Genomic DNA, 23889 nt, shown 5'->3' on the forward strand with positions numbered 1-23889 from the left:
CTAACTTTGTATACTGGATGGTAGATCAAACACATATCCCATCATCCTTGCACAGGGGTGTTAATTGAACCGTCATGGGGCTTGTAAGGGTTTCAGAGGATTATCAGGGGCTGGACATTGAGCTAATTGACACTAAAGCTTCCTTTCTTCCTGGCCTGAGCAAACAAATGAAACCTATAAGTCCAGAAAAAGCCCTCTTTTGTTATTCATTCAGGTTTACTCAAACAAGTTGCTTTTTCTGGGTGAAATATCTTTGTTTCAGATTCCACAAGACTGATTTACAGTAGCCTACATGAGTCCAATATCAAGATGGCAGTCATGAGGTATGTTTTTCTGTGCACAGCCCTTCCTTATATACTGTAAAGTGCCTGTAGTGTAAACCTTAAAGAGGGGGTGGGTGGTCAGACTAGGCAGGTTAAGCTTAAATCCCAGATGTGCTGTGGGTGAGTCAAGGTGACAGCTAGTCCCCCTGCTGTCCATGTATCCTGATTCCCAGACAGTCAGGGCGGAATGTCACACTCTGCATCTGTCCCTTTCCCATCTACTTCCTCTTGCCAACACTTTGAAGGCCATTAACATGACAGTTTGACAACCTTTTTGTAATGGACAGGTTAAAGGACGTTTATTGTTTTTCAACAAAATAGCATATAATATAAAGTATCTCTCTGAAACTCTAAAATAATAGAAGTTCATAGATACTCATAACATTATTGTGCTCTGGGAAATTGCAGTATGATCCACAGAGAAAAATATTGAATACTGACTAAATGTAATCACCAGGAAGTAGCCAACCTTAACCCCAACATTTCTGATTTAAAAGCCCAGTGCAGTCAAAAATGTGATTTTCCTGTGTTTTATATATGTTTCCACACTACGAGGTTGGAATAATTCTGTGAAATTGTAAAATTATGATAATGCCCTTTTAGTGTAAGAGCTGTTTGAAAAGACCACCTGAAATTTCAGCCTGTTTTGGTGGGATGGCGTTTTGGTCTGCCTGGTGACATCACCAGGCTGTACATTTGTTAATAGACCAATAAGAAACAGAGTTCCAAACCTATCTGCCAATAACAGCTAGTTTTCAGTTTTCCCCTCCCCACTCAGACCACTTCCAGACAGTGCTAGCAAAATTATTTCTTGAGAAATTGCTCTTTGCTAAGAAGCTATTTTTTATTTTTGACCATTTTAATTGAAAACAATCACAGCAACGTACTTAATTGTGACCCAGAAATGATTTGATATTGAGATAAAAACTGCTGCATTGGACCTTTAACATAAAATTAAAACCCAGCAAATAATCCAAGCACTTTTCTTCCATAGTAAAATAACATATTTAAGCCTGTTGGACAACCAAAGCATTGAGGGTTTTTTAGGCAGTCTCACTCAAGAACCAGTCCCACACTTCCTTCTTGTTCTCATCCACCCATTTGATATTGGCTGTAGTTCTCTCCGTGGCCTGCTCCAATGCCAAGGTCCCTGAGCCAAAACCAATCTCAGAGTTGTCCTCCTTGAATTTCTGGAGCTGACATCATGAAAAACAAAGTTACATTTTACTCTTAGTAGCTATTCCCCAGGTCGTTGCTGTAAATGAGAATGTGTTCTCAGTCAACTTGCCTGGTAAAATAAGGGTTAAATTAAATATAATAAACCACATATAATCAGTACAATACAAATATAATCAGTACAATTCTTTATAATGTAAGCTATTTATTAACAGTGCAACTAAAGGAAGTACTGTATATCCAGTCATTTAAACACTTCAATTAAAACATTACCTGTTCAAGTTCAGTTTTAGTTGAGAATCTCATTGTCACACCACTTATAAGGTTGGCAAATGAGAAGGATCCAACACCATACCTAGGAAATATGACAATTACAAGTTCATAATGTCCATACACACAAACCAAGTATACACTGAGTGTACAAAACATTAAGAACACCTGCTCTTTCCATGACATAGACTGACCAGGTGAATCCATTTGAAAACTGTGATCCCTTATAGAAGTCACTTGTCAAATCCACTTCAATCAGTGTAGATGAAGGGGAGGAGAAAGGTTCAAGAAGGATTGAGACAATTGAGACATGGATTGTATGTGTGCCATTCAGAGGGTAAATGGGCACAACAAAATATTTAAGTGCCTTTGAACAGAGTATGTTAGTAGGTGCCAGGCGCACCGGTTTGTGTCAAGAACTGCAACGCTGCTGGGTTTTTCACGCTCAACAGTTTCCCGTGTGTATCAAGAATGGTCCACCACCCAAAGGACATCCAGCCAACTTGACACAACTGTGGCCCATGTGAGTCAACATGGGCCAGCATCCCTGTGGAACGCTTTGGACACCTTGTAGAGGTCCATGCCCAGACGAATTGAGGCTGTTCTGAGGGCAAAAGGGGGTGCAACTCATTATTAGGAAGGTGTTCCTAATGTTTTGTACACTCAGTGTATTTGGTTTACTGATAGAAGTGCCTTTTGGGGGTACAACTTACTGTGTGAACATGTACTCCCAGTTCTGTGTCACAAAGTCCCAAGCCAATGTTTGACCTTCAACATTACTGGAGATGTACACAATGACAGACGTTGCATCCTGCTTACGGATTTTGTCTGAATCCAATGTGTATCTCAGGTACCTGAATTGAGTCCATAGAGTATTGATACATTTAGACAGATTGTTATAATTGACTGTATTTGTCAATATGAAGACAATGGAAAGCGAAAACCACAGTTCAATATGATACAGTGCCTTCGGAAAGTATTCAGACCCCTTTACTTTTTCCACATTTTGTTACGTTACAGCCTTATTCTAAAATGGATGAAATAAAATAAAATCCTCAGCAATCTACACACAAATGACAAAGTGAAAATAGGTTTTTAGAAATTTTTGCAAATGTATGAAAAATAAAAAACAAATACCTTATTTACATAAGGCACCTAAAGACTCTCAGACCATGAGAAATAAGATAAGAAACTCTTTGGTCTGAATGCCAAGCACGAAGTCTGGAGGAAACCTGGCACTATCCCTACGGTGAAGCATGGTGGTGGCAGCATCATGCTGTGGGGATGTTTTTCAGCGGCAGGGACTTGGAGACTAGTCAGGATCGAGTCAAAGATGAACGGAGCAAAGTATTGATAGATCCTTGATGAAAACTTGCTCCAGAGTGCTCAGGACCTCAGACTGGGGCGAAGGTTCACCTTCCAACAGGACAACGACCCTAAGCACACAGCTAAGACAACGCAAGGGTGGCTTCGGGGGGTGGCTTCGGGGGGTGGCTTCTCTGCATGTCCTTGAGTGGCCCAGCCAGAGCCCAGACTTGAACCCGATCTAACATCTCTGGAGAGACCTGAAAATAGCTGTGCAGCGACGCTCCCCATCCAACCTGACAGAGCTTGATAGGATCTGCAGAGAAGAATGGGAGAAACTCCCCAAATACAGGTTTGCCAAGCTTGTAGCGTCATACCCAAGAAGACTCAAGGCTGTAATCGCTGCCAAAGGTGCTTCAACAAAGTACTGAGTAAAGGGTCTGAATACTTATGTAAATGTGATCTTTTTATTTTTAATACATTTGCAAACATTTCTAAAAAACAGTTTTTGCTTTGTCATTATAGGGTATTGTGTGTAGATGAGGGAAAAAAACTATTTGATCCATTTTAGAATAAGGATGTAACGTAACAAAATGTGGGAAAAGTCAAGTGGTCTGAATACTTTCCGAATGCACTGTATGTCTAATAGTACCTTAACAAAATAACCAGATGTAACCTACTTATTCAGAAGTTCATGGTCCTTAGTACATGCCAGAGATGACATCAGTTTGTCTGCTTCGCTTGCAATAGTGGCATTCTTGAACATGTTCCAACCAAAATCCCACTCTGCAGCCCCGCCTGCTGCAATGGCACTGCAGTACACTGTCGTCCTCAAATTAGGATGTATCCTGATATCAAATGTTTTACGTTGTTGTTACAGGGTAGTATTCTTTGTTGTTGAAAACAAAGCAAAAATTTCAGATATACTGTAGTATATGCTAAATTATTTATACCAGATAATTCCTATAGTTTAAAAATCAATGAATAACCTATATGAACTCACAGATTGTTGTCAGGGTCAGCCATCCACTGACTGTACCAGCCTTTAGTCAGATTCTGACACTCAACCAGTCCCGTGCTACAGGCCATCCTAATGGCATTCACCTGGTTGTACCTGGAAGTGAAAGGTATTCCTTGTTATTATAAAGCCTTATACTCCTTTCATACCACATCAAACAGACCATATCAATGCTCTGGGTCATTCCACTCACTGGTCTGTATGCCCATCAGGCACTTTACTCCAGTTTGCAGTAATAGTCTTGAAGTGTTGAAAAAGGGGTGTCACTAGATTCTTCACATAATCCTATGACAAGGACAGAGAATAAGATGCTACTTATCTATTAAAGTGAGATCAGTATATCTATATCAGTCTTAAAATATCTCATATGTGTAATTGTCACAAATTATATGACATTCTACCTGCATAGTCCCATAGACCTCAGTGCGATCAAACATGAGGTAGAAATAATCCAAATTGTCCAGAGCCGACTCCCACGGTATATATTCAATTTCTTTGGAGAGGTATTTTGTCGTTTTCAGAGCTAATATTGTGGGAATGAACTTTGCCCTGTGTAGGGACATAAGGGTTAGAAATACAATCACCAAAATATGATGCACGTAACACTTTGTGATATTGTGGTGGTTCAAAAACGTCAAAACCCCAACCTTGCCAGATTAAAAGCATCATCCACAAGTTGTGCCCTGTTGATAACTGGTATGACCTGCAAGAAAATAATTGTTTCATTGAAGAAAAATAACAGTAATACCCTTCAAACAAAATCTGATGATTCAGTTTTTCATTTTACCTGATGATTAGTGCTCAGTTGGAAGAGGAGACGTTCCCAGTTGCCAAGGTCATAGTTAACCCTGTAGTATCCAGTCACATTGATGTTGGCTAGTACCCACTGACCACTTGTCAACTTATTGTTTATAGCTGAGGGGGGAAATGAATTCATGACAATGAAGCTACGGATAGTAGATCAAATCTGCATGTTATTTCATCTGACTATTTGATGTTTTCATGTTCGGCCACAGTTTTCTACAGACGGCACTACTGAAGAGGTTTTCTGTATCCGTACCCTCTTTCTCAAGCAGCCATATCGCTTTCTGAACCACTCCTGCAACCATCCATTTGATTGGTACTATCCACTCGTACCTAGGCACCAAAATGAACTGGGCTTTTTTATTATAATATTATAATATTTTTCATACATATGTAATACATGAAAATGCTGTGACCATTCTCATTACATATACAGTACCAGTCAAAAGTTTGGACACACCTACTCATTCAAGGGTTTTTCTTTATTTGTACTATTTTCTACATTGTAGAATAATAGTGAAGACATCAAAACTATGAAATAACACATATGGAATCATGTAGTAACCAAAAAAGTGTTAAACAAATCTAAATATATTTTATATTTGAGATTCTTCAAAGTAGCCTTGATGACAGCTTTGCACACTCTTGGCATTCTCTCAACCAGCTTCATGAGGAATGCTTTTCCAACAGTCTTGAAGGAGTTCCCACATATGCTGAGCACTTGTTGGCTGCTTTTCCTTCACTCTGCAGTCCAACTCATCCCAAACCATCTCAATTGGGTTGAGGTTGGGTGATTGTGGAGGCCAGATCATCTGATGCAGCACTCCATCACTCTCCTTGGTCAAATAGCCTTACTCAGCCTAGAGGTGTGTTTTGGGTCATTGTCCTGTTGAAAAACAAATGATAGTCCCACTAATCGCAAACCAGATTGGATGGCGTATCGCTGCAGAATGCTGTGGTAGCCATGCAGGTTAAGTGTGCCTTGAATTCTAAATATATCACAGACAGTGTCACCAGCAAAGAACCCCCACACCATCACATCTCCTCCTTCATGCTTCACGGTGGGAACCACACATGCGGAGATCATCCGTTCACCTACTCTGCGTCTCGCAAAGACACGGCGGTTGGAACCAGAAATCTCACATTTGGACTCATCAGACCAAAGCACAGATTTCCACCGATCTAATGTCCATTTCTCGTGTTTATTGGCCCAAGCAAGTCAAGATGTGTCTGTTACTTGAACTCTGTGAAGCATTTATTTGGGCTGCAATCTGAAGTGCAGTTAACTCTAATGAACTCTGCAGCAGAGGTAACTCTGGGTCTTCCTATCCTGTGGCGGTCCTCATGATAGCGCTTGATGGTTTTTGCGACTGCACTTGAAGAAACGTTCAAAGTTCTTGAAATGTTCCGTATTGACTGACCTTCATGTCTTAAAGTAATGATGGACTGTTGTTTCTCTTTGTTTATTTGAGCTGTTCTTGCCATAATATGGACTTGGTCTTTTACCAAATAGGGCTATCTTCTGTATCAGCCCTACCTTGTCACAACACAACTGATTGGCTCAAACGCATTAAGAAATTCCACAAATTAACTTTTAATAAGGCACACCTGTTAATTGAAATGCATTCCAGGTGACTACCTCATGAAGCTGGTTGAGAGAATGCCAAGAGTGTGCAAAACTGTCATCAAGGCAAAGGGTTGCTACTTTGATGAATCTCAAATATAAAATGTATCATGATTTGTTTCAAACTTTTTTGGTTACTACATGATTCCATATGTGTTATTTCATAGTTTTGATGTCTTCACTATTATCCTATAATGTAGAAAATAGTAAAAATAAAGAAAAACCCTGGAATGAGTAGGTGTGTCCAAACTTTTGACTGGTGCTGTATGTCTCTCCAGACTACTCAGACGAACTTGAAGTCAGATGGTGGTACATTCCCCACAGAATCAGGGTCCAGAAGGAAGTGCTCCTGGGTGATCTGTCCAGTGGCTGTGTTTATGGTGACCACTGGGAAGCCCATCTGAAGGACCCAGCGGTTCATGATGTCATGCACAGTACCAGGAAGTTCCATGTCACTGGCATCTACTGCCTAGAGAGGGAGACACACAGGAGATTGATTAGAGAGAGTGTTATTTTCCCTGAACCATAGGAGGGCAGCATTTTCATTATAGCTATAATTCAGAAGTCAAAATCAAATCAAATCAAATCAAATTGTATTTGTCACATGCGTCGAATACAACAGGTGTAGACCTTACCGTGAAATGCTTACTTACAAGCTCTTAACCAACAATGCAGTTTTAAGAAAAATAAAAGTAAGACAAATATTTACTAATTAAACTAAAGTAAAAATAAAAGAGCAACAATAAAATAACAATAACGAGGCTATATACAGGGGGGTACCGGTACCAAGTCAATGTGCGGGGGTAAAGTCCACAATCTCATTGATATGACTGTAAATGGAATGTGAGCTCGGTCAGGATCATTTGCTGCTGTAAAGGCACACATAATATCTGACGGAATGTGTAGTACTGCCACAGATTCATCATTAATTCCAACAGTACAAAGTAACTAGCTGAAAATAGGAATAGCCAATGCACACTATTGATTGTTTCTAAGGAACTTACTCGTTGTAGATGATCCCAAAGGTCTGTCCCCACTGTGTTATCGTAGGCAAAGTGATTCAGGTAGCTCTAGAGAAAAATATGGATTCTGCACTTAGAACCATTAATCATAGGCAATGTATTCTAGAGTGAATAATGAGAAATTCACTTCCAACACAGAGCCCATGGGGTCTACTCACTTTTTTTCCTCTCACACACTATACAAACAGCATTCCTTAATGCTTAACGTAACTATGATAAATGTGTATCATATCAAGAGAAGATCCTACAGTAACTGGGCTGTAGCAGTGCCTTGGGACAGTAACAAATACATACACTTAGTCCTTGGACGAAGACTGGTTCAGTTAGAAAATCTGACAGCATTCTCAACACTGATGCCCCCTGTAGAGAGAGTTCAAAATGGATGAAAAATAAAATGCTTTCAGAACATATATAATGAAACAGAGAATATAAAGAGTATAGGTTGTAGAACATCCATTATTCACAACTACATTAACACATACAGTGCCTTCAGAATGTATTCAAACCCCTTGTATCTTTCCACATTTTGTTGTGTTACAGCCTGAATTTAAAATGTATTACATTTAGATTTTTTTTGTCACTGGCAAAAGTCAGATGGTGGTACACTCCCCACACAATCAGAGTCCAGTAGGAAGTGCTTGTGTGTGTGTTTATGGTGACTACTGGGAAGCCCATCTGAAGGACTCAGCAGTTCATGATGTCATGCACTGTACCAGGAAGCTCCATGTCACTGGCATCTACTGCATAATTCCACAATGTCAAAGTGCAATTATGTTTTCAGAATTGTTTACAAATTAATTAGAAATGAAAAGCTGAAATGTCTTGAGTCAATAAGTATTCAACATATTAGTTATGGCAAGCCTAAATAAGTTCAGGAGAAAAAATGTGCTTAACAAGTCACATAATAAGTTGCATGTACTCTGTGTGCAATAATAGTGTTTAACATAATTTTTGAATGACTACCTCATCTCTGTACCCCACACATACAATTATCTGTAAGGTCCCTCAGTTGAGCAGTGAATTTCAAACACAGATTCAACCACAAAGACCAGGGAGGTTTTCGAATGCCTCGCAAAGAAGGGCACCTATTGGTAAATGTTTTTTTTTTTTAAAGCTGAATTGAGCATGGTTAAGTTATTAATTATACTTTGGATGGTGTATCAATACACCCAGTCACTACAAAGATACAGTTGTCCTTCCTAACTCAGTTGCCGGAGAGGAAGGAAACTGCTCAGGGATTTCACCATGAGGCCAATTGTGACGTTAAAACAGTTACTGAGTTTAATGGCTGTGATAGGAGAAAACTGAGGATGGATCGATAACATTGTAGTTAAAGTAATACTGCAAAGAATGTGGCAATGAAATAAACATTATGTCCTGAATAAAAAGTGTTATGTTTGGGGCAAATCCAACACAACACATCACTGAATACCACTCTTCATATTTTCAAGCATGGTGGTGGCTGCATCATGTTATGGGCATGCTTGTCATCGGCACGGACTAGGGAGCTATAAAGATAATTGGAATAGAGCTAAGCACAGGCAAAATCCTAGAGGAAAACCTGGTTCAGTCTGCTTTCCAACAGACACTGGGAGACAAATTCACATTTTACCAGGACAATTACCTAAAACAAATCTACACTGGAGTTGCTTACCAAGAAGACCGTGAATGTTCCTGAGTGGCCGAGTTACAGTTTTGACTTAAATCTACTTGAAAATCTATGGCAAGACCTGAAAATGGTTGTCTAGCATTGACCAACAACCAATTTGATAGAGCTTGAAGAATTTGGAAAGAATAATGTGCAATGTAATGTTACTTTGGCATTATGGGGTATTGTGTGTAGATGGGTGAGATTTGTTTTATTTTAATAAATGTTGAATTCAGGCTGTAACACAAAAAAATGTGGAATAAATCAAGGGGTATGAGTACTTCCTAAAGGCACTGTACATTAATGTTTTGACTGAGTTCGTATTGTCTTATGTTTACCTTGCTGTAAGAGATGGCATCAAACTGCTCACTGATTTGCTCAGGCTTCTGGATGTCATCGTCTTTGGAGGACAGGGGGTGAGAGGAGGCCAGGGCATCCACTGCAAACACCCTGTGCACATCATCAAGAACTATGAGGTCTTTCTGTGGAGGAAAAAGATAGGGCTGTAGTATACTCTACATGTTGTGACTTTCAGTGACTGCTCTTACACAGAAAGGTAGATTACTAGTCACATTTTGCACTACTATCACCTCTTTACAAAATGGTAACGGGAGGGGATGGATGGGTGTCTTGTCTTTAATGGGAAACCTTACCACGTTCCAAGTGGATTCAGCATAATCAGCCCCAAGATAAGACACATAGGATGCAAAGCCCTCATTCAGCCAGACTTCATTCCACCATCTCAGGGTCACTAGATTTCCAAACCACTGACAGATAAAAATGAAAGTAATGTTTGAATTAAACTTTTTAAGAACAGCAATGATAGTCTGATTCTCTGGACTGTATCCTACCATGTGAGCAAGTTCATGTGCAATGATGGTGGCTGTTCTCTCCTTGTTTCCATTGGAGGATGTTAAAGGATCGTAAAGGAGATTTGTTTCCCTGTAGGTAACTAGTCCCCAATTCTCCATGGCCCCAAAATAGAAGTCAGGAAGGGCAATCTGGTCTATACAGGGATGTTTGAAAAGAAATTCAAAAATTATTTTGTTATTTTCCAACACAGATCATGATGATGTCACCTGCAAATCACGTGGTCAATTTAAAATCTTACCTGATTTGGAGAGAGGGTAGGTGGTATTGTAATACACCTCAAAAAAGGACAGGATTGGTCCTGTTAAACTGAGGGCATATTCTCCATGTCCTTCACTGATGGCTTTTCTACGAGCCCAGATCCGAATCTGCGGAGACAGGCCAGGAGATTTATTCCAATCACAACTCTTACTGATATAAACACTTACAGTACACTTTGTACTGTAAACACCCACCCAACATGGACAAGAACTATCACTGGTTAGATTACTGTCGAGAAAGTACACGATACATCCACAGGTTCAGCAAGAGCATACATTATATGATTGTTTTTACTGCATTTGAAATTATGCAAATATCGAGTTGATTTCATTACCTGAATATTTCTCTCCTGAGCGCTGATATTTGAATAGTCACAGACAATCAGGGCCAGGAGGTATGTTGACATGCTCTTGGTTGGCTCAAATCTGGTCTGTGTGACAGACTCTGTGTTTACAGTGACGTTAAGTATTTCTAAAGAAGAGCAGAAACAGATTGTCAGGACAATCTGATCCTTTGAAAGAAGGACTGTCAAATGGTTTCAGTAAAAACAGTAACATAATACTGTATTTAGTTTAAAGGTGCAATATGAAGAAATCACTCCGCCATGTCCTGGTTGCTAAAATTTGAATAGTTCGCCTAATTTCAGTTTATGTGACGAACAAGCAATGCATAGTGTAGAGAATCATTGTAACATCTAAACCACTTTTTCATAACCAAAAATATTAGATTTTCAGCTGTTTGAAGCTGGTGTACAAAACCGAAAGTAAAAGATGCAAAAACTACATTTAAGATTGGGATGCATAGAAATAGCGCACATAGAACAGATCTACCACTTCTTAGGCCTGCTTTCAATGAGAATGACATATATATAACTCAGATTTCTATGTGCATTTGGTCGGATCGCCCAAAAGGTTACATATTGCAGCTTTAAATACTCAGTGATTCCTGGAAACTAAGGCTATGTTTGGATGGCATATAGCCGTTTTAACCAACATTGCTCCTTGCCATTTGACAGGGCCACAGTCCCATGGGGATGGAGGAGTGTGATGTGGAAGATGGCCTTCATCGCAGGCTCATCAAAACAGGGGAACGTTTTCCTGGTGTGAGTAGGGTGCATCTGAGATGTAGCTACAACCCTGTGAAGGACAAGCATAGTTTGATTATTACTGAGTCTGAGCATGGAAAAAAGCTCTGCTGCATTCAACATAATACATCAAGATTATTAGGTGCACCACCTGTGAGGTTATACCATTTAGATGAACATTCCAAAAAGAAAAAGGGGGAAAAAAAGGAGTGGTTGTCCCACTGGCTATCCTAAGTTGAATGCATCAATTTGTAAGTCGCTCTGGATAAGAGCGTCTGCTAAATTACTTAAATGTAAATGTTAAATGAGACAAGATTCATGATATGCATACTTTTACATAGTTGAGTATCTGTGTCTTGTTGTTCAAAGGTTTATAAACAAACAGTGTCTGGGACATTTAAAAGGAAGCCTAATTACTCACTGCTCTGAAGCTACTTCCTGTTTCACTGTGGGAAAAAAACATCAGGTTCCTGTTTTTCAGTGGAAACCCACCTCTTGAGTTTTACATATTTACGATACACACTTTTGCTGAACAATGTAAATGATTAGATATGACTGAGTTTATCTAACCTATTAGAGTTGTCAATGCAGTATGACACTGAGTACTGATAAAGTGCTGTGAGAAATGGAAGAAAATATTATCCAGAGTGACAGGAGCAAATAGGGTTAACCCGTCAGAGTCTAAGCCCTGTCTAAGCCAGGGGGGAGGGGTTACTTAAGCAATAAGGCCTGACGGGGCATGACGCAACGCGAAGTGCCTGGACACTGCCCTTAGCCGTGGTATATTGGCCATATATCACAAACCCCCGAGGTGCCTTATTGCTATTATAAACTGGTTACCAACGTAATTAGAGCAGTACAAATAAATGTTTTGTCATACCCGTGGTATACCACGGCTGTCAGCCAATCAGCATTCAGGGCTAGAACCACCCAGTTTATAATAAGCTATATGGAATTGTTTTAAGAAGGTCATACCAAGGATCATTTAGCTATTTGATTTTTAATTTTAAGACCCCTTGAAGTATCAAAAAAAAAATTAACAAATTATTTGATTATTTTTGGCCTTACTGATTAGCCCATACAAATGCATTGAATAACAGATTCACTGCATGGAACAACAGATAGTCCCCAAAAATATCAAAAGGAAGTTTGTTCTGAAATGTCTCTCCTTTATCTGAGAAATATAAGAAAGATCAGGAAACATTTGTTGTTGTTTTTTAACATGTATTTAACCCCATATTTTTGGCATTAAACAGTCTCCATATATGTTTCCGTACATTTTTTCAACTGGTACCCGGGGACCTTCAGACGAGTCTTGTGAGGCCTGTAGCAAAATAAACGACGTTTGGGCTACACACATATCAGACAGAAGTTGGCAGATCGGCTGTACCGACTCCTGACACTTGTGGAGGTTGTACAGCAAAACGGAGAACACCATCGTGTTCGTGAGAGTCTCATCTTTCCATAAATGGGTCATTGGCCTGACACTACAGACAATTTTGTGAGAAGACCGATTTTCGAGATGTCTCATGGTCTGACAAACATCACTCTAACTCTGTCAGCTTTCACCGCAGATACTGAAGTGCGACATAAGCGGATGCGGTGGATTGAGACGCATCCAATGCAACAAAACAGATATATCTAGCTTAAACTGACAGATTGTTATGTAGATTTTTGTATTATGCTTATTAGATTGCTCAAGAGCACGTCAACATATATTTCACCTAGTTGGCTCCGGGATTCGAACCAGTGAGCTTACGGTTACTGGCCCAACACGCTTAACCGCTAGGCTACATGCCACTATTATCACAGTGAAGATTCAATTTACTCACTTTTTAACACCATCTTCTTCATATTCACTCCTATAGAAACCTGCTAGGTCATCAGCCAGCTCCCCAACAAACACTGTGTCCAGCTGGTAGGATTCTCCAACAGCTAACTTGCCATTCAGTTCCAATACCAGGAACTGAGTCGTTAGCTGTAGCCAGGATTTCTTTATGGTTGGTGCAGGTGTGCTACCGAGAGCAGTCAGTTTAGCCAGATGGCCATCATCCCACTTGGTGTAGTTCAGCTTGTTGGAGTGTATGAGGATCAGGTCTGTCTCCTTCACACATTGGAAGACCACATAGGATTCCCCTGTGAAGATGTAGAGGCCTTGTGCGTTGACGGTGAGTCGAGGCCACAGGGTCAGGTTGTAGTGGTCAGGCTTCAGGGTGTCTGGGAGACGGTACCTGTCCCATGGGGCGACGACCTCTACGCTATCTGTCAGTGCAATAGCCCACAATGTAACAATGGTCGCCACAGAGAGGACTCCCAGCACAACGCAGAAAATAAAGAACTTGCTGATTTTGCAGGATTTCTCCATGTCCTAGAGGAGTCTCAGCACGCACCAAGTGAGAGGGCTGAACTGAGACCAGTGCTTCCCATTCAAATTAATGGATGATCTATTTAGTAGTAGCTTTTGTGGGTGGGAGTTGCTGATAACTATCAACTAAAAGCAGATGATAAGAGAGAAAAATGGGCGGTAATAACCTTTTATTCTGTTGTTCGATAAGCAACTGGCATTTTTACACATTCATCGATCACCATAGCAGGTATGACAGATGTGAAATCACAGACATACAATAGTTTTGTGGGAAAAGTGCAAAATACTTCTAGGCAACCCATTGAATTTGTATTTGTTTTTACACTTTATATTACTATTTCTGTAATTACGGTGTAACAAGTATTGTAATCCCATTTTTACACTCTACTCAGGTTAGAGCTAAGGTTAGGGTTTAGAGTTTTTGCTGTGAGTACAGTGTTGTTTAACTCTACCCACATGTACATATTACCTCAATTACCTCGACTAACCTGTGCCCCCGCACATTGACTCTGTACACGTACCCCCTGTATATAGCCTCGCTACTGTTATTTTACTGCTGCTCTTTAATTATTTTTTATTTTGTATTTATCAATTTTTTACTTAACACTTATTTTTCTTAAAACTGCATTGTTGGTTAAGGGCTTGTAAGTAAGAATTTCACTGTAAGGTCTACACCTGTTGTATTCGGCGCATGTGGCAAATAACATTTGATTTGATTTGATTTGTAATGAGTAATTACAATACGTGTTACACTATACTTAGATGCACTTGATACCATATCTACTGTAATCAAATATGTTTGTCCAGTGACTATTTCAGAGTGATAGTCCTCTGATTATCATAGAATGATGTATTCCCTTTTTATAAGGAGAACAGTTTATTTCCAGTAATGTAAAAGTCCATAAGAAGCACAATTACAAAAAGAATGCAGTGTAAAACAAGTGTATTATTTTCACAACAATAAACCACAGTGTTTTATAACAAATCAGCATTGTAGACAGTTACTGTCTTCAAATATCTACAAATATTAACAGTATTGACTTAAGCAAAATATACTATGATAAAAAATAACCTTAAAAAAAAAGTTATTCAGCATGCAGGCATGTATCAAAATGTATTTAGTCTTTGCTAGAAAAAGCATATTTAAATTCATACATAGTATTTCTGATTAAGGGGCAGGATAGCTTTAGAATCAAAATTGTCCTTAACTGTTAAAGAGACACAGGGAACATAGCTTTTGGATAGGTCTTAGAAAATAAGTAAATGGACAAGTGTTTGTTTCTCCATGTGACCCTTATGATGTAGGAGCCTCTGCTTTAAACCATGCCTGCACTGTGTCCTTGTTCTCTGCCACCCATTTGATGTTAGCTGTTGTCCTCTCAATGGACTGTGAAACTGCCAAGGTACCTGAGCCAAAGCCAACCTCAGAGTTGTCCGCCTGGAATTGCTTGAGCTGTGACAGCGAAGAGAAACATGAACTTATATTGTATAGTATAGAAACCTCAATATTCAGGGTCCACATAGTATTCCAATACAAACATTTTGAGCAATACGTGCTGAAAAATCCCCTAAGCTTTCATTTTACCTGTTTGAGCTCAAATTCTGTTGAGAACCTCTTGGTCACACCATTGATGAGATTGGAGAAGGAGAAAGATCCACCACCGTACCTATGACAGAATAAGAGGTAAAGTTAGAGAACAGCATCTAGTGAAGAGTTAGATCAAATATCAGTGTACCAAATGTGACAAATAATTACTTTGAAAATGAAACAATCAATACAATATGTGTTAAAAGCTCAAACTCACTGAGTAAAGATGTAACTCCATCTGTCTCTCATAAAGTCCCAGGCCAGAGACTGGCCCACCACATTGCTTGCAATGTAAACAATGGTAGAGGTGGCATCCTGCTTGCGAATTTTGGTTGCATCCAGGGTGTATTCCAGGTACCTAAATGTGGCGTGGATGTACAAAGACAATATGAGGCATTGAAGCACCTCATATTCATGTCAGACACACTCGTCTCTTTAAAGCATTGTTTTAATATTTCTCCTTTTGATGCCAGGCAGAGAATCAATGCTTTGCTGCTCTCTGACGCTTACAGGAGGGCTAATAACAGATCACAATTTCAGATTAACATGACAATATTTAGTCTGGCCTGGATAAACTTCAACTCACTTGTTGAGTAGCCAGGGCTGCTTGGTACAGGCCAGGGCAGATCGAAGCTTGTCTGCCTCAATAGCGATGGTGGCAGCCTTGAACTGCTTCCAACCAAATTCCCACTCCGCAGCCCCCCCTGCAGCAATAGCACTGCAGTACACTGCCGTCCTCAAGTTGGGGTGTATCCTAATAGGATATAAAATATATAAATATTTCAGCATCTATCATGCTTTGTGGTACTCAAAGATCATGATATTCACTGTTACAGGTGTAGGATCTTAATTTGATCACCCTGTTGCAGAGGAAATGTAAAACATTTACAATAACAAAATGTACTAATTTACACATTTAAAACACTAATGGCTTCTGAAGTTTATCATTTCCATTTAGACATTTCAGACGTAATTTTCCCTTACGAAAAATCTATCAACCCCTACAAAAATTATAATCCACATAATAATTTACATTTCCTGTTGTTACAGGATTATTTTCCTACTGTAGCAAACTGGCTCAGATTAAGATCCTACATCTGTAATGGTATTCAGAAATGAATCTGAATTGCATTCAAGTCCTACAGAACTCACGGATTGTTTGCAGCGTCATTCATCCACTGACTGTACCAGTCTTTAGTCAGAATCTGGCACTCTTCCATACCAGTGCTGCAGGCCACCCTGATGGCATTCACCTGGTTGTACCTGTGGGTGGAAAATACAAGTAAGCGGAGAGTAGAGTAAGAGGATTGTCTTGGCCTTCAAGCTTAGGTAAGCCATAGTGATATTGTGCAAAGGTTACTTTTGTTTGGACGTGGCAGGGTAAAAGCAAAAATAAAATAAATTGTAATATTATTATCATGAAATATAAGGCTATTGATCTACTCACTGTTCCATATGTCCAGAGGGTACTTTACTCCAGTTTCCAGTGATATCCCCGAAGTACTTAAAAAGTGGTTCTACTTGATATTTTAGGTAAGCCTAAAAGATCAAAACAAACATGAAAAAAAGTGTAATTTCACAATCATTTTTTGTTTAGTATACTGCCCATAATATTGTGTGCAACATCCTTGTATTATTCAGCATTGCCTTTCTAGAAAATAAACCAACCTGCATATCCCCATAGACTTCACTCCGATCAAACATGAGGTAGAAAAAGTCCAAGTTGTCAAGCGCTGACTCCCACGGCATATATTCCCTTTCATTTCTGAGATACTTCGTTGTTCGCAAGGCTAATGTTGTGTCAATATATTTTGCCCTTTACAGAGAAAATATACAAATTAATTGAGAATCCTTCTAGGCCTACTATTTATGAATAAAATGTCAAGTATTACTCTTTAAATCAAGCCTACAGTAAACTATGTACTCACCTTGCAAGGTTAAAAGCATCATCCACCAACTGAGCTCTGTTGATAACTGGAATAGACTACACAAAAACCATACCACCAACATTAGCATGAATTACTTTTTCTGTATTTTTTCTAATTAGAGAATTATTTGGAAAATAGATTGTGTTCATCAATGGCTTACCTCAGAACTGCTGATCAGTTCAGTAAGGAGACGTTCCCAGTTGGTGTTATCATAGTTAACCCTATAGTATCCAGAGACGTTAAGGTTGGCCAGAATCCAGTTGTCCCCAGTGACTCTCATTTCAGGCTTATTAGCTTAATATTTAGGGACAAAAGCAACATGTCATTTTCCAAATCGTCATATTACATCTAAATAATGCTCTTTGATAAGATTATCTTGGTAGTACTGTAACCCTTAACTTTTCCTCATCTCCATCCATTAACTGTTTAATACTCCTGAGTGGCGCAGTGGTCTAAGGCACTGCATCACAGTGCTAACTGTGCCACTAGAGATCCTGGTTAGAATCCAGGCTCTGTCACAGCCGGCCGCGACCGGGAGACTCATGGGCGGCGCACAATTGGCCCAGGGTAGGGGAGGGATGCACAGTTGATAGAGCATGGCGTTTGCAACGCCAGGGTTGTGGGTTCATTTCCCATGGGGGGCCAGTATAAAGATAAAAATAAAAATATATGTATTCACTAACTGTAAGTCGCTCTGGATAAGAGCGTCTGCTAAATGACTAAAATGTAATAATAATATAATATGCCATTTAGCAGACGCTTTTATCCAAAGCGACTTACAGTCATGCATGCATACATTTTTACGTATGGGTGGTCCCGGGGATCGAACCCACTACCCTGGCGTTACAAGCACCATGCTCTACCAATTGAGCTACTGAGGACCACATATACACCTGTTCTGAAAAGCCCCAGAGTCTGCAACACCACTAAGCAAGTGGCACCACCAAGCAAGCGGCACCATGAAGACAAAGGAGCTCTCCAAACAGGCCAGGGACAAAGTTGTCGAGAAGTACAGATCAGGGTTGGGTTATAAAAAAATATCAGAAACTTTGAACATCCCACGGAGCACCATTAAATCGATTATTAAAAAATTGAAAGAATATGGCACCACAACATGTTTATTGCTTTAAATATACCACAATACATTTGACAGGTTCCCACATCATCAGTGGTTCTAATACGTACCATTTGTGTTCTCTAGCCATGTCTGTTGCTGTACAACTCCCTTCTTCATCCACCTGATTGGAACTATCCACTCATAACTGGGGTGGACATTATCATTAGGTTATTGCGCGCTATACAGTTTTTTATTAGTATTGATTAAGGTTGTTATGAATGATACTGTGACACTCATAAAGGTGTTATGACTGGTTCAGAAAGGTGTTATGTATACCCACACTATAGTAAAGTGCTACCATTTGTTTAATCCTCAACTTAGATTGCAATTATTCTTAATTTTTATTCAGACGTACTTGAAGTCAGATGGTGGTGCACTCCCCGCAGTGGCAGGGTCCAGAAGGAAGTGCTTCTGGGAGATCTCTCCAGTGGCTGTGTTTATGGTGACCACTGGGAAACCCATCTGAAGGACCCAGCGGTTCATGATGCTATGCACAGTTTGGCCGGTGGGAAGTGACACACCAGTGCCAGTGGAGTTTACTGCCTAGAGAGGAAGGAAAGAAACGTTAAGGTTAAAACAAATATATATATTTTATTTGTTTATATGAGTTTAAACAAGTTATCACTACTGTTGTTTCAGGGTTTGATTATGTAATAATAGAGAGAAAACGTACCATTTGGAGGTGATCCCAGAGGTCGGTATACACTGTGTTATCATAGGCAAACGTGTTCAGGTATGTCTGTGGGAGAAAAGGGGAAAAAATATACAGAAACGTTATTCAGCAACACAATAAACAAACATAATTGCTTTGAACTTATAGATGTATTGACATATTTTACTACATCTACCCTGTACTTAATCTTCTCTTATGACAGCCAGAGATTACTATTTTTGCTCTATTAAATATTAATAATATGGTAATATACTGTACATACGCTGAGTCCTTTGGAGAAGACATCTTCAGACAGGAAATCAGAGAGCATTCTCAACACTGATGCTCCCTGTGGAAAGCCACATAATGCAAATGACGATACATGACATAGATACAACTAAAACTAATATATACAGTGGCTTGCGAAAGTATTCACCCCTTGGCATTTTTCCTACTTTGTTGCCTAACAACCTGGAATTTAAATTGATTTTTGGGGGGTTTGTATCATTTGATTTACACAACATGCCTACCACTTTGAAGATGCAAAAAAAAAACAGAAAACTTGAGCGTGCATAACTATTCACCCCCCCAAAGTCAATACTTTGTAGAGCCACCTTTTGCAGCAATTACAGCTGCAAGTCTCTTGGGGTATGTCTCTATAAGCTTGGCACATCTAGCCACTGGGATTTTTGCCCATTCTTCAAGGCAAAACTACTCCAGCTCCTTCAAGTTGGATGGGTTCCGCTGGTGTACAGCAATCTTTAAGTCACACCACAAATTCTCAATTGGATTGAGGTCTGGGCTTTGACTAGGCCCTTCCAAGACATTTAAATGTTTCCCCTTAAACCACTCGAGTGTTGCTTTAGCAGTATGCTTAGGGTCATTGTCCTGCTGGAAGGTGAACCTCCGTCCCAGTCTCAAATCTCTGGAAGACTGAAACAGGTTTCCCTCAAGAATTTCCCTGTATTTAGTGCCATCCATCATTCCTTCAATTCCCACGGGGGGCCAGTATGAAAAATGTATGCACTCACTAATTGTAAGTCGCTCTGGATAAGAGCGTCTGCTAAGTGACTAAAATGTCAATTGGATCACTGACCAGTTTCCCAGTCCCTGCCGATTAAAAACATCCCCACAGCATGATGCTGCCACCACCATGCTTCACTGTGGGGATGGTGTTCTCGGGGTGATGAGAGGTGTTGGGTTTGCGCCAGACATAGCGTTTTCCTTTATGGCCAAAAAGCTCAATTTTGGTCTCATCTGACCAGAGTACCTTCTTCCATATATTTGGGGAGTCGCCTTTTGGCGAACACCAAACGTGTTTGCTTATTTTTTTCTTTAAGCAATGGCTTTTTTCTGGCCACTCTTCCGTAAAGCCCAGCTCTGTGGAGTGTACGGCTTAAAGTGGTCCTATGGACAGATACTCCAATCTCCGCTGTGGAGCTTTGCAGCTCCTTCAGGGTTATCTTTGGTCTCTTTGTTGCCTCTCTGATTAATGCCCTCCCTGCCTGGTCCTCGAGTTCTGGTGGGCGGCCCTCTCATGGCAGGTTTGTTGTGGTGCCATATTCTTTCCATTTTTTTAATAATGGATTTAATGGTGCTCCGTGGGATGTTCTAAGTTTCATTTTTTTTTTATAACCCAACCCTGATCTGTACTTCTCCACAACTTTGTCCCTGAACTGTTTGGTGAGCTCCTTGGTCTTCATGGTGCCACTTGCTTGGTGGTGTCCCTTGCTTAGTGGTGTTGCAGACTCTGGGACCTTTCAGAACAGGTGTATATATACTGAGATCATGTGACAGATCATGTGACACTTAGATTGTACACAGGTGGACTTTATTTAACTAATTATGTGAATTCTGAAGGTAATTGGTTGCACCAGATCTTATATAGGGGCTTCATAGCAAAGGGGGTGAATACAAATGCACTTACCACTTTTCCGTTATTTATTTTTTAGAATTTTTTGAAACAAGTTATTTTTTTCATTTCACTTCACCAATTTTGACTATTTTGTGTATGTCCATTACATGAAATCCAAATAAAAATCAATTTAAATGACAGGTTGTAATGATACAAAATAGGAAAAACGCCAAGGGGGATGAATACTTTTGCAAGGCACTGTATGAATAGCAATATATTATTAATCAATTAATCATATTAATCAAGGATATACATTTCATGTCTGCAACACAATTACAGTCATGTTTTATTATTTGAATTATGTCGATATAAATCGTATATTTGTTCTTCAAAGATCATGGCAGAGAAAATACTTGAGCGTACCTTGCTGTAAGAGATGGCATCAAACAGTTCACTGATTTGTTCAGGCTTCTGGATGTCCTCCTCTTTGGAGGACAGGGGGTGAGATGAGACCAGAGCATCTACTGCAAACACCCTGTGCACATCACCCAGAACTATCAGGTCTTTCTGTGGAGGGAAAGGACATGATTATACACTGAGACAATGAGGGGGACCTCTCCAGTCCACTCCATGTGGATAATTGATGTGCATTGTCTTCATAATTTGTTCAGCCAAAGAAAATCATATTAATGACAGAAAGCTGTCCAAATGAAGGTCTGAGATGGCTGGAAAAATAGTTGAAACACTTACAATATTCCAGTCAGGCTCTGCGTCATTGGCCCCAAGATATTCTACGTAGGACGCAAAGCCCTCATTAAGCCACAGATCATTCCACCACCTCAGTGTCACAAGGTTTCCAAACCACTGAAAGGAAGAGATTCATGTTAATTACCAGACCATTCAAAACAAAACAGGTTGACTTCAATCCAAGGTAATCAGCTAACGTAAGACATTAAGATAATATACAGTAGGTTATGAATTGCTAAAACATACAGTAACTGCATTTACTCACAAATGTATAATCAAATACATGACCCAGTAAATCATTTTATGAAAAAACAGGGAGGTAGAGTATATTGTATGTACAGTACTGTATGCAGTTCACATACCATGTGGGCCAGTTCATGAGCAATAATGGTGGCGATCCTTTCTTTGTTTGAATTGGAGGACATCTTAGGGTCGTACAAGAGGGCTGTTTCTCTGTATGTAATGAGTCCCCAGTTCTCCATTGCTCCAGCATTGAAGTCAGGCAAAGCAATCTGGTCTGGAAGAAAGAATCAGCCAATAAAAAGGACAACACATTCTCAGCCATATACGGTACTATAAAGCTACTATAACTCCATGAATAAAGACTTAACAGAAGCCATATAAGAGTTAAGAACAAAATAGTTATTACGTTTTAACAGTAAATAATTGACACCATACAGCTTCCCATAAAGAAGTGTCTGAAACCTAGGAAAAAATCTATTATCTAAAACCTATAAAGATGTAAGAAATTAAACTTAAATAAAACCCTTACCTGACTTTGGCAGAGGGTAGGTGGCATTGTAATATTTTTCGAAGAATTTCAGGATTGGTCCTGTTGTATTGAGGGCGTACTCTCCTTGTCCATCAGCAATGGCTTTTTTGCGGGCATAGATCCGGATCTGAAAACAATTTATATCACAAACACAATTATATCCACATAGAGTTTATGACACAAGTACATTATGAGCTTTTCCCTTGAATGTGACAAATGGCAAAATGGTACTGAATTTTGTTATTCTAAAGAATAAGTAAAATACATTACCAGAACACTGTCTATTGTGCTGTTAATATAGTCATAGTCACTGACAATAAATGCCAACAAGTATGTTGACATTTTCTTTGTTTCGTCGAAAGATGTCCTCCAAACATTCACGGGCCCCTCGGGCCCCACCTCATTGACTAGAACAGGAGCTGAGCAAGAATTAGGAAAAGAGAAGAGCAGACAATAAGATGTTTTGATAAGAATCATAATGCAGCATTTCTGCATTATGGCCAAAGCGTGCTTTAAACATTCACAGTACTGACCATGCTCCATGCCGTTGGACAGGGCCACTGTCTCAGGGGGGTGAAGGAGTGTGATGTGGAAGATGGCTTTCATTGCAGGCTCATCAAAACAGGGGAAGGCTTTCCTGGCATCTGTGGGCTGCATTTGAGTTGTTGCAACAACTCTGAGACAAACAGTACAATGGTTCAGAATTGTTTCGTCAAATGTAGGTGTAATCAAATATGAAATATGAAATCTATCAAGTCAATCTACATCAGCATTACAGAGTTTAAGCTTCATTACAACTTACTTTTGTTCTCCCTCCTCCATATATACACTCCTGTAAAAGCCTCCCAAGTCATCAGCCAGCTCCCCAACAAACACTGTGTCCAGCTGGTAGGATGCTCCTTCAGCTAACTTGCTATTCAGTTCCAATACCAGGAACTGAGTCGTTAGCTGTAGCCAGGATTTCTTTATGGTTGGTGCGGGTGTGCTACCGAGAGCAGTCAGTTTAGCCAGATGGCCATCATCCCACTTGGTGTAGTTCAGCTTGTTGGAGTGTATGAGGATCAGGTCTGTCTCCTTCACACATTGGAAGACCACATAGGATTTCCCTGTGAAGATGTAGAGGCCTTGTGCGTTGACGGTGAGTCGAGGCCACAGGGTCAGGTTGTAGTGGTCAGGCTTCAGAGTGTCTGGGAGACGGTACTTGTCCCATGGTTCATTTGAGGGCGCAGTTGTGGTTATGACAGGTGTGGTGACCTGTGGCTTGACAGTGGAACCTCCATTAGTCGGACTGACAGCCTCGTTTTTGGCTACCTCTTGAGAATAAACGACTGCCAACGCAATGATGGTGGCCACTGCCCCTGCACCAAACACAATGCCCACCACCCCAGCAACCTTACTGACGTAGAAGCCTCCCCCCATGTCCAACTGGCGTAAAACTACAGAGCAAAAGAGATTATGTG

General features: G+C 40.0%; 1 protein-coding gene across 1 annotated transcript; it reads right to left on the bottom strand.

The window, feature by feature from the left end:
- Positions 1–600: 600 nt before the first annotated feature.
- LOC311135346 (aminopeptidase Ey-like) lies at positions 601–23889 on the bottom strand. Its single transcript, XM_084169293.1, has 40 exons — positions 23232–23889; positions 22963–23105; positions 22700–22848; positions 22430–22556; positions 22020–22174; positions 21661–21774; positions 21334–21477; positions 19339–19404; positions 19077–19142; positions 18759–18946; positions 18472–18548; positions 17447–17580; positions 17287–17342; positions 17027–17174; positions 16806–16897; positions 16511–16621; positions 15945–16112; positions 15576–15716; positions 15356–15437; positions 15074–15223; positions 13238–13773; positions 11327–11457; positions 10656–10792; positions 10302–10428; positions 10042–10196; positions 9844–9957; positions 9529–9672; positions 7837–7902; positions 7525–7590; positions 6814–6989; positions 5153–5229; positions 4880–5007; positions 4740–4795; positions 4494–4641; positions 4286–4377; positions 4078–4188; positions 3755–3922; positions 2483–2623; positions 1773–1854; positions 601–1519 (listed from the first exon to the last, which is right to left on the bottom strand). The coding sequence occupies exons 1-40, from the start codon at positions 23846–23848 to the stop codon at positions 1367–1369; spliced, it is 5736 nt and encodes a 1911-aa protein (XP_084025419.1). The 5' UTR covers positions 23849–23889; the 3' UTR covers positions 601–1366.

The sequence above is a fragment of the Coregonus lavaretus genome, assembly GCF_964263955.1.
Source record: "Coregonus lavaretus genome assembly, chromosome: 9".
Classification (NCBI taxonomy): domain Eukaryota; kingdom Metazoa; phylum Chordata; class Actinopteri; order Salmoniformes; family Salmonidae; genus Coregonus; species Coregonus lavaretus.

Coding starts and splice junctions, on each gene's coding strand:
- LOC311135346 (XM_084169293.1), bottom strand. CDS start 23,848: ATGGGGGGAGGCTTCTACGTCAGTAAGGTTGCTGGGGTGGTGGGCATT. Junction 23,106..23,231: donor ATGGAGGAGGGAGAACAAAA/GTAAGTTGTAAT, acceptor TGTTTGTCTCAG/AGTTGTTGCAACAACTCAAA. Junction 18,549..18,758: donor GCACCACCATCTGACTTCAA/GTACGTCTGAAT, acceptor TGTCCACCCCAG/TTATGAGTGGATAGTTCCAA.